At 56.0% G+C, this 10,552-nt stretch overlaps 1 protein-coding gene across 2 annotated transcripts; it reads right to left on the bottom strand.

The window, feature by feature from the left end:
• Positions 1–784: 784 nt before the first annotated feature.
• On the bottom strand, positions 785–10,552 carry ASB10 (ankyrin repeat and SOCS box containing 10). Of its 2 annotated transcripts, none has more exons than XM_058723784.1 (6): positions 9,703–10,552; positions 8,632–8,899; positions 5,705–6,224; positions 1,690–1,803; positions 1,225–1,410; positions 785–1,081 (listed from the first exon to the last, which is right to left on the bottom strand). In XM_058723784.1, the coding sequence occupies exons 1-5, from the start codon at positions 10,091–10,093 to the stop codon at positions 1,225–1,227; spliced, it is 1,479 nt and encodes a 492-aa protein (XP_058579767.1). In that variant the 5' UTR covers positions 10,094–10,552; the 3' UTR covers positions 785–1,081. The 2 variants fall into 2 exon arrangements, with proteins under 2 accessions (XP_058579767.1, XP_058579768.1); XM_058723785.1 differs by lacking the exon at positions 9,703–10,552 and adding an exon at positions 9,048–9,590.

The following is a 10,552-nucleotide window of genomic DNA, read 5'->3' as shown; positions in this document are numbered from 1 at the left end:
CCCTCCGCCCTCCGGGGCCCTGGGAAACCTGTCCAGCGACCCTTGACGTCACGGATCACGGTGCATTTGATTGGCCTCTTGCGTCACGGGGCGACTCTCTCTTCCTACCTGCGCTTGGGGACTAGCTGTGGGTTCTTAAAACCCTGGCCCTGCAAAGACCTTCAGGGGCTCTCTCCTCTCTTGTTGCACAGATGCGGCAACTTGAGCCCAGAGAGGGGAAGAGACTTAAGATCCACAACTAAATGAAAGAGTTGAGTCTAGAACCCAGGACATGTGACTCTCAGCGCCCGCTGCCGCGAAGCTAACGCGAAGGAAGGAGCAGATAGAGACGGGCGGGCGCCAGGTGTGCGTCCCGTCCTCCTTGACCCACAGGGCAGGCAGTAGGTAGAGTTGTTTGCTTTTTCCAAACCTGAATCTTTCACTCTCACCTGAACCACGGTTACCCTCTTTGATGGCCGACACCTGCACCCACCTTCTCGCTGGCCTTCCTGCTCGCCGCCTCACCTCCTTACCCCAAGGCTCCCTTTGCCGTCCTCCCTCCCGACCCAAGGTTGTTAGCTCACCCACCCTCTGACACTATCTCGCCTGGTGGCCCTTGTGCCACATCGTGAACCAGAGGGGCCAGTCTGCCTGGGACTGCTCAGCAGCTGGTAGATTCGAAAGGGGGAAGATAACACAGCTGGCACCATGGGGCAAATCCAGGGCGGCCCCACAAGCCTGCCCATCCTGAGCCCCCTGAGTGACCAGCTGGGAGGAAGGCCTGCAGGAGACAGCACCCAACAGCACAGGCCTGCAGATTTTTAATGCTCATACAGGGTCTGGCCGGGCTGGAGGGATGCCTCGGGAGACCACCAAGAGGAGTGTATCACTTGCCGTGAGTCCCAGCTCTCTCTCCATCAGACATCCCCTGGCCGCATGGTCTGTCTGCCTCTCTCCCTGGTGAGAATGACAGCATCCACAGGGCCACCTCGGCCTGAACCAGCTCAACTCTGTCCCAAGCTTGGGATGCTGTGAGAAGCAGACCTGAGCCCCCTGGGGCCTGGGGCACCAGCTTCTGGGTCTCTCAAAAGGCAGTGGACACCTGGAAGGAGAGGCGTGGACTCAGAGAGGTCACACGGTCCAGGGGGCTGGCCGGTTCCGGCCAAGGCCCTGCCCCCAACTCTTCTCTTGCCTCCTACCCATCCTTCTAAATGGCTGGGACTGCCCATAGACCCCAGGACTCACCTAGTAGAGTACGTCCTCAAAATCCAGCTGCAGGTAGCGGAGCAGGCGGGGTGGCAGGGGAAGGCGGGGGAGGGCGTGGGGCAGGCAGGCTGCCAGGTGGGCACGGAGGGCACAGCGGCTCAGGTGCTGCAGGGATCTGGGCTGTCTCACCAAGGCGAAAAGGGACGAATAGAAACGGTGGTGCTTCTGGGGACAGAAGGAGGGGCTCAGCGAGGCAGCCTTGGACAAATGGCACCCATTTCTCCTAAAGCGGGGAGGCTGGGGGCCAACAGGTGTCTACGGGAGCCTATAAGAAGTAGTGTTTTGGGTGTTCACTCTGTGGGTTTTCTTCTGGGATGTGAGCAGGTCTCTGGAGTAGTTTCTGAGGGGCCGGGTGGGGGAACCGACAGAGCTTCCCTGTAGGAGGTGGGAGTCTCTTGGGGCCGGGCTGAGTGACTGCGTGTTTTCAGGGTCCTGGAATCTGACCTGCAGAGTTTCAGGAGGCACCAGGGCCATGGCCTCCTCGGGAAGCTGCGTGATGCTGTAGGTGTTCATCAGGACCTCGATGGTCCTCGGAGACGTGCACCAGCGTTCCAGCACCTGGAGGAGGCAGAGACGCATCAGTGCTCCTGGGGTTACCACACACTGCAGGCTCCCCAGCCAGGCCGCACGGGATGATCAGACATCCCTTGGTGTCCCAATAGGACAGCTGCCATGGGTTGAGTTGTGTCTCCCCATCCCCCCCTCAACATGTTGAAGTCCTAATCTCCATTAGAAATCCCCTATTTAGAAACAGGATCTTTGCAGTTGTGATCAAGTTAAAATGAGGTCATTAGGGAGGGACTTCAGAGAGAAGGGACAAGGCCAGGAGAGGCCTGATGAAGGAGCGGTGGTGGAGTCCAGTTGGATCCAGATTTGTTCTTTCATTTCCTCGTTTAGTAAATATTTACGGAGGGCCACTATGGGCCGAGCACTGGGGCCCCAGCCATCAGGATGACGGACAGGTCCTTGTCAGCTGGGAACTTCTATTTCCGTGGGAAAAAACAATAACCACATAAATAACCACTTACAGCTAAGCCGCCACGATGAAAAATAAGTAGGCGTGGCGACTGAACGTGGTTGGGAGAGTGCTGTCCTAGATGGGTGGTCAAGAAAAGCCTCTCTGAGGAGGTGACCTGATTGGGTGAAGAGTGAGCCATGCTGGGAGAGCAGCCCATGCCAGAGACTGCCCACAAGGAAAGAAAGACAGCCGCACTCGGCCTGAGCGCGCGCGCACACACACACACACACACACACACACACATGCACACACCATCACACTCACCGGGGTCTGCACGGACTATCTGGAAGCATATTTGTTTCATTCATTCCGTGTCTTCTGCCGTATCTCAAGCTATAGGCAGTGGCCGCAAACCCTTTGTAAAATCTGAGAACAGCTAAGTGCTATCTCTCTGGCGGCGTTCCTGTGCATAATACCTGTCTCCCTCCACACACTTACATGTAACATTGGGGGCTTTAAAACCCTTCTGCCTGGCAGGCTGGGAATGTGGCATGTGCCTAGTGCTGCTGGGTGGCGGGAGCAGGGCCCCCGAGAAAGCACCGCACACACCTGAAGCCCTCTGTTTCTTGCCCTGCATCTTGGCAGTGCTCACTGGAGCCCCATCCCATCTGCCCAGAGCAGGTCTCTGACTTCCTCCTCCTTAGATCTAGGACAGAACAGTCTGGTCACATCTGGCTCTCCTGCTCTTACCTGCTACTCCTGTCTGCTGTTCAGGCGGGGCCTCCCAGCCCACGCTGGTTCTTGTCTCTGCTCTGCCTGGAATGCCTGGGCCCTCCTCCTGCATTTCCAAGCCCTACCCACTCCAAGTCCCATCCCTTCCAGGAAGCCTCCTGCGGCCGTTCCGCCTGAATCTCTCTCCCTATATTGGGATGATGCCCAGCAGCTTTCCAGAGCTTTTCACATATTATTTATTTATTTTTTTTTTTTAAAAAAAATTTTTTTTTCAACGTTTTCTATTTATTTTTGGGACAGAGAGAGACAGCATGAACGGGGGAGGGGCAGAGAGAGAGGGAGACACAGAATCGGAAACAGGCTCCAGGCTCCGAGCCATCGGCCCAGAGCCTGACGCGGGGCTCGAACTCACAGACCGCGAGATCGTGACCTGGCTGAAGTCGGACGCTTAACCGACTGCGCCACCCAGGCGCCCCTCACATATTATTTAACTTAGAACAGCATGAGCTAACAGGTGTTGAGCACCGACTCTAGGTTAGGTCCTGTCTAAAGGGCTTTTTTTTTTTTTTTAAGTTTATTTATTTTGAGAGAGAGAGAGAGAGAGAGAGAGAGAGAATCCCAAGCAGGCTCCATGTTGTCAACACAGAGCCCAACTTATTGGGGCTCGAACTCATGAACTGTGAGATCATGACCTGAGCTGCAATCAGGCGTGAGACACTTAACCAACTGAGCCACCCAGGTGCCCCAACTGTCTAAAGGGCTTTATATGAGAGCGCCTGGGTGGCTCAGTTGGTTGAGTGTCCGACTTCGGTTCAGGTCATGATCTCACGCTCATGGGTTCAAGCCCCACATCAGGCTCTGGGCTGACAGTTCAGAGCCTGGAGCCTGCTTCAGATTCTGTGTCTCCTTCTCTCTCTGCCCCTCCCCGACTCACGCTCTGCCTCTCAAAAATAAAATGTAAAAGAAAAATTTTTTTAAGGGCTTAATATGGATGAAACTCAGTTCTCATACTGAGCCTATGAAGCAGGCACGTTCTTCTGTCCTTGTTTTACAGATGAGGAAACTGAGGCCCAGAGAGATTAAGCAACTTGCCGAGGGTCACACAGGTAGTATGTAAGGCTCCAGAGCCTGCATTCTTAGTCACCACCTACTTCAGAGTTTGTTGGGAAAACTGTTGGGAGGAATCCATGTAGCAGGCAACACACTTTAGAAAGTGTCTGGTGGTGGTTAGGGCTATGCTCGCTCCTGTTATCCGCGAGGCTCCTATACCTATAGCTTTTTATCACTGGTGGGTAGGACACTGTATTACATGCAAGGAACACGCGTTCAAAGAGTTCCAGTGACTTCCCTATAGTCACAGGAACAAGCATGGATGCCAGGTTTCCTGAGCGCTCAGTGGCTCCTGGAGAGCTGGCTGGGCCTGGCAGTGATCACAGATGACTTCTTTCAGGGAGACAGGGACCTCAGGCAAGCGTGGGGCCACTGAAGATCATAGGAGATGGAGGCAGACTCCTTCCTGAACTTTTTGATCACCTGGGGCGAGGCACCCAGAGGAGGGGAGGAATGGGGCACTTGGTTGTGCCCGCCCCCTTGGTCCTTAAGGCAGGGCAGAGCAGGGCGAAGAGACAGGGGCAGTGGGGTCCCAGGAAATCTGTTTGCTGCTCTGCCTCCTTCTTCCAACCCCTCCCTGAAGGGGAAATCATTAGCTGTCAGAGCCACCGTCAGATTACAGGGAATTGCTTGTCTCCTAATTATCTGGTGTTAATAGGAGATTAATTAGTGTTAATTGTTGATTTTCTTGTATTTTCCCAAAGGGGAGACCAATCTGCCGAACTCTCGGGCTGTTTAATTATTTGGTCTTGCTTAGGAATCTAGACAGATGCTTCTAGGTTTGTGAGTGAAGGGGAAAGGCAGGGCCAGCAGAGGAATGTCCAGGACCAGGCAAGGCTGGACAGTTCAAGCCCAGAGATGAGGCAGGGGACCTTCTCACAGCCTGCTACTCTGTATCCATTCTGACTGGGCTCTTCAGAGGTGGGGGGGGGGGGCAGTCCCTGCCCCAGGCCCAGCACCCTCTGTGACATTACATAGCCCCCTCCAGACACGACACAGCATGGGACAGGGCCCCCTGCCAGGACATCAGTAGCACAGATCTTCAAGTTGAACCCACTATGGGAATATTTTATGTTAATAAGATGAGATACAGACAGGAAATTGACAGTGAAAGGCTTTTTCTCCCGTGCCAGGATAGCAGCTGCTGGTCTGGGTGATGCATGTCCTGCTAAGCTCTCAAAAACAGGGACCATGTCTGTCTGCAAAAGATGAGGAGGCTTTGAACCTCATGACCCAGGCTCATCGCTCTGCTCTGGGGAAGCCTCTCCTGGGCACAGAATGTCTCACTGAACAGATCCCACGGCCAGGCAGAGCTGCCTGCAGTCCTGGTTCCCGTCTTTTCAGATGCATGACAATCTGGCCCCCTGCCCTCAATCCACCTTCATCACACACGTGTGCATGCACACATGCATGCATACACATTTATGCACACGCACGTGTATATGCATGTGTGAGCACGTGTGTGTGTGCACGCACACACACACACGACACACACACATACACCCCTCCTGCTGGTCTGCGTCCTTGCCTTTGCCCCCTACTGGGCTTTGCTTGCTTGATGAATGAAAGATGATGAACTGAGTCACGTGTGGGAACACAGGTCTGAGTCCCCTCATCCCCTCCCCATCATGGCCCTCCCCTCGGGCCCCAGCCCCATACCTTGGGGAGGGCCCCAGGCCAGACGCGGACGGCGCCATGGTTAAGCAGAGCTCGCACTGCGTGCTCTGGGCTCTGGGCCAAGGCCGCAGCTGGGCCCTGTAGAGCGCAGTGCAGGGGCGTGTGTCCCCCATAGTCCATGGCATTGGCACTGGCACCGCAGGACAGGAGCAGCTCCACGACGGCCGCGTGACCACGGCGACAGGCCAGGTGCAGGGGCCGGCGCTTGTCCTGGTCGGCAGCATCGGCCTCGGCTCCAGCCGAGAGCAGCAGGTGGCACAGCTGGAGGCAGCGGGCGGTGGTGGCCTCGGCCTCGGCGGAGGGTGTGCAGCGGATGTCACAGGCAGCCAGCAGTGGGGTCCAGCCTTCGACATTCCGGGCATTCGGGCATGCCCCCCGTCTCAGAAGGAGTTCCGCCAGTTCCACGTGGCCCAGCCGGGCGGCCACATGCAAAGGGGTCTCCTCCTCCTCCTCAGACCGACCATCCACTTTCGCCCCAAACCTCAGGAGCAGTTCTGCGCACCTGGTGAGGGCGAGATGGCAGTGGGGAGGAAGACAGGGCCCTACGCTCCGACCGGTCCGAGCAAAGCAAAGCGGGGGGGGGGGGGGGGGGGGGGGGGGCGGCGTCTTGATGGATCAGGCGGGCTCACTCATTCTATTCTCCGGCCCACATTCCTATGTGTTTAAAACTCTCCATGAAACTTGTAAAAATACTTCTGTTTACTCGGGAGAGGAAAGGACCATGATCACTGGGTGTGATCTCCGAGAGGCTGGACTAGAACACGACCAGCAGTAACAATGTGGGCTTGTATAATTAGTAAAATACTCACCCAGCTTGAGGACTTGGTACAAAAAAGAGAATGTAAAATGTCTCGTTAGTTTCATATATATATATATATATATATATATAATCAAGTACATGTTGAAGTGACAACATTTTGGAGATACATGTTGAATAAAATATATTATTAAAATTAATTCCAGCTGTTCCACAGATATCTGTATGCCCACATTCACAGCAGCGCTGTTCACAACAGCCGAAATGCGAAAGCAAGCTAATCGTTCAGCGGCAGATCAATGGATGAAGTGCAGTTATCTACAGGGGTTGCCTGGATGGCTCAGTGGGTTAAGCATCTGGCTTAGGCTCAGGTCATGATCTCATGGTCCGTGAGTTCGAGCCCTGCATCGAGCTCTGTGCTGACAGCTCAGAGCCTGGAACCTGTCGGATTCTGTGTCGCCCTCTCCTGCTCACACTCTGTCTCTCTCTCTCTCTCTCAAAAATAAACATTAAAAAAAATTTTTTTAAAGAAATGGTTAGGATGGTAAATTTTATGTTAGAAGTATTTTACCTCACTGAAAAATTTTTAATTTCATCTATTTCTTTTTTTAAGATTTTATTTTTAAGTAATCTCTATACCCAATGTGGGGCTCGAACTCACAACCCCAAGATCAAGAGTCATAAGCTCTACTGACTGAACCAGTCAGGCACCGCATTACTGCTCATCTTTTTTTTTTTTTTTAAGTTTATTTATTTTGAGAGAGAGAGGCAGAGGGAGAGACAGAGAGAATCCCAAACAGGCTCCTCACGGTCAGTGCAGAGCCTGACGCGGTGCTCGAACTCACGAGCCATGAGACCACGACCCAAGCCGAAATCAAGAGTCAGACATTTTACCAACTGAGCCACCCAGGTGTCCCATATTTCATCCTTCTGATAAAGCTACTAGAAAATTTTAAATTACATATGGGGCTCACATTATATTTCTATTGGAACACACTGGTATGGAATATACCTTCAACCATAGTAAGTCAGTGGAGTCTGCTGAAGGATAAATTAACAGGAGGGAGGTTCACAAAAGGAATAAAAATGTGGCCTCATTCAGAAGCAAGATGTGAAATTTGTCAGGTGTGCAGTCAGTAGAGAGAGGGCCTCTATTGTATGTACAGTTCGTTCATGGATTTGCCAAGGCTCCGATTGCCAGGATTCCGTGCTCATCAAGAAATTGAGTGATGGGGCGCCTGGGTAGCTCAGTCGGTTGAGCATCTGACTTCGGCTCAGGTCAGGATCCCACGGTTCATGAGTTTGAGCCCCGCATCAGGCTCTGTGCCGACAGCTCGGAGCCTGGAGCCCGCTTCGGATTCTGTGTCTCCCCCTCTCTCTGCCCCTCCCTCGCTTGCGCTCGGTCTCTAGCTCTCTCAAAAATAAATAAACATTAAAAAAAAATTTGTTTAATTGAGCGAGGACTCATCCCCCAATGCTTCCTACATGTAGGGCATAATTATTTGGGTCGCAGTAAAGGAATTTTCTGCACACGAAATAATACATCGTCACATGGGTATGTCCATCGGTTTCTTGTGAGTTTAGTTAGTTGAGCTTGGTCCCTAGGCCCATTGTATCTGAGGGTACCTGCCAATAGGGAAATGCCAGACCCGCCAAGGTAGGACCAGACCCTGCCCACAGGGATTGATGCGTGCCCCAACTGGGGGCTGCTATCCTTTACAGGCTATCCGGATCACTCCTGGACGGTCAGCTCTCTGAGGGCAGGATCATGCCTCAGTTCCTGCTGTACTGAGCACAGTGCCTGGAACGTTGGATAATCTCAGAAAAACCAAAACTTCGTAGCATACTGCCTCCCCACAATGGATCTGGACAACTTCCCCAACATAGGCTCCGCAGCTGAGTCCCCGCCACAGCCCTCCGACACCCCTGGGGAAGCAGAAGCTGTCCCAGGTACAGGCCGGTCCGAAGTTCTGGGGCCAGCTGGCAGGACGGTTTGGGGAGTAACCACATCCTGACTCTCCACCTGAGCCCCGTCTCCTCTAGCCCGACTCACCAGGCCTGCCAGCCCCCAACATGTTCTCTCACCCTCCCCGAGGTCACCTCTCTGCCTGCCCGAAGAGTGGAACGGGGGTTGGGGCGAGGGGTCACTCACTCGAGGGTGCCAGCCCCCCGGCAGAGGTGCAAGGGGAGTTTGCCGTCCTGGTCAGGGATGTTGGGGTCTGCTCCTGCCACCAGCAGTACGTGGACACAGGCAGCGTGGCCCGCGGCACAGGCCTCGTGCAGGGCGGTGCGGCCCCCAGGGGCACTGTCGGGCCTTGCCCGCCGCCTCAGCAGCAGCCGCAGAACGTCCGTGTGGCCCCGGCTAGCCGCCACGTGCAGTGGGGTGGTCAGCTCCTCTTCGTACGTCAGAGACCAGAGTCCTAGGGAGAGAGGGACATGGGCCTCACACCCTGAAGACAGGCAGAGAGCAGAAGAGGAGGTGGGCAGAGGCTGGGAAGAGGGAGCTCAGGGCTCTGTCCCCAGCCTCCCCGCTCCCGCTCAGACCCCCCCAGTGCCCCAGGCCCGTACTCAGAGCCCGGATGTTGAAGCGGAAATCCCTCCATCGTTCTGGGTCGCTGGTGTCAAAGACGGAATCCGGAGCCAGGCCGGTGCTGGAGTCGGCGAGGAGGCGGGAGACAGAGCCCGCGTCCCCGGCCAGCACTGCCTGCCAGAAGGCCAGGGCAGGTCCCGAGGCCGTACGGGTGACGATGGGTCCCGAGCCAGACTCCAGACGCTCTGCAGACCCTCCTTTGGGCCTCTCCACCAGCCTGGCACAGAGGGCGTGTCTGTCACCGGGGGGTTCCCCCGGCCCCCTGCACTCTTCTGGGGACCAGCTCATGAGGACAGAGTATGAGCTTGTGGGAAGAGGCGTAGGGGGAGGAGGGGGAGGGAGGGGGCAGAGGCAGAGAGAGCGGGAGAGGGGGAGGGAAACGCGGACGGATGGAGGGAGAGGGTCTCTGTGTCCCCGAGCTGAGCCTGACCCGGCCACGCGGTTCAGCAGAAGCTATTCTGGGCTCCGCATGACTTCACTCCTGGGCCAAGGCTTAGGCAAGCCTCTGGGTAGGGGAGAAGTAGCCAGGGGCTTCTCCTCTTCCTCAAGCACTTGGTGTCTCTGTGCCTGATGGGGTTAACCCCGGCCCCCGGTCCTCAGGTCCTCAGCCCCCCACTCCCGGCAGCCCCTCACCCCTCTGGTGACTGCTCCAACGAGGCTCGGCGGCCCGGTGCTCCAGGACCAGGTCGGCTGTGCTGTGCGGGGGAAACAGCTCCTGCAACCTCGCCAGGTCTCCCGTGTACAGGGCGTTCTGCAGGGCCATATCACGGCACAGTAGAGGCGACGGCCGAGTCGGCTCCCGGGCTGGGCCGGACCGGGACCCCCAGACCCGGCAGGCAGGGGCCGAAGGACGGCTCCCCAGACGGTGTCCCCAGGGGGGAGGGGAGCTCCTTCTTCCAGGCATAGCCAGTTTCTGGGAGAGAGGGAGCCAAAGAAGCAGGCCTCGGGACGATTCCACTGGCTGACGGGGCCTGAGCCAGGCCGAGGCCTGGAGTGGGAGGGGCAGGGAGCACACGCAGGCCATACCATAAATAGCCCCGGCTGTCCTAGCTGTCAGTCCCAGGGAAGGAGGCTTCAGGCTGGAGTGGGAATTAGGGAGGAGCTGGAGAGCAGAGAGGGGATCAAGCCCCCCGACCCTGAGTCTCACCCTGGAGTTGACCGCTGTCAGGGTTGAAAGGGGTCACCCAGATCGTGGGATCCAGCCTGTACTTTCACAGGTAAAGGAAAGCAGAGCCCACACGTGCCAAGTGCTTTGCCCAAGGTGTGAGTTTGTTGCAGATCCGGGACCAGAATGGGGGCGGAGGGCGGAGTGGGGGGGCTCTCAAGCTGCCATTTTCATACCCTCTCTCATCGATCATGTGCTTCACCAAGCCAGCCTCCAGTGGCCTGGGCTCTGATCCCAGAGGGAGGGCATGTGGGTGCCAGGAAATTCTTCCTGCCCTCCCAAATGTCACCAATTAGCCCCGCACACCCTTCCCCCCCA

This window comes from Neofelis nebulosa, chromosome 4 (assembly GCF_028018385.1).
Source record: "Neofelis nebulosa isolate mNeoNeb1 chromosome 4, mNeoNeb1.pri, whole genome shotgun sequence".
Taxonomy (NCBI): Eukaryota; Metazoa; Chordata; class Mammalia; order Carnivora; family Felidae; genus Neofelis; species Neofelis nebulosa.
Note: the sequence above shows the minus strand (reverse complement) of the source record. Positions and strands in the feature narration are given on the sequence as shown.

What these genes read in the sequence shown, in the direction of transcription:
- ASB10 (XM_058723784.1), bottom strand. Translation starts at nt 10,093, where the DNA reads ATGGCCTGCGTGTGCTCCCTGCCCCTCCCACTCCAGGCCTCGGCCTGG. An exon ending in TTGGAGCAGTCACCAGAGGG is followed by an intron (nt 8,900 to 9,702) that starts GTGAGGGGCTGC and finishes CTCTCTCCCTAG; the next exon opens with GACTCTGGTCTCTGACGTAC. An exon ending in GGCCTGGGGCCCTCCCCAAG is followed by an intron (nt 1,804 to 5,704) that starts GTATGGGGCTGG and finishes TGCCTCCTCCAG; the next exon opens with GTGCTGGAACGCTGGTGCAC.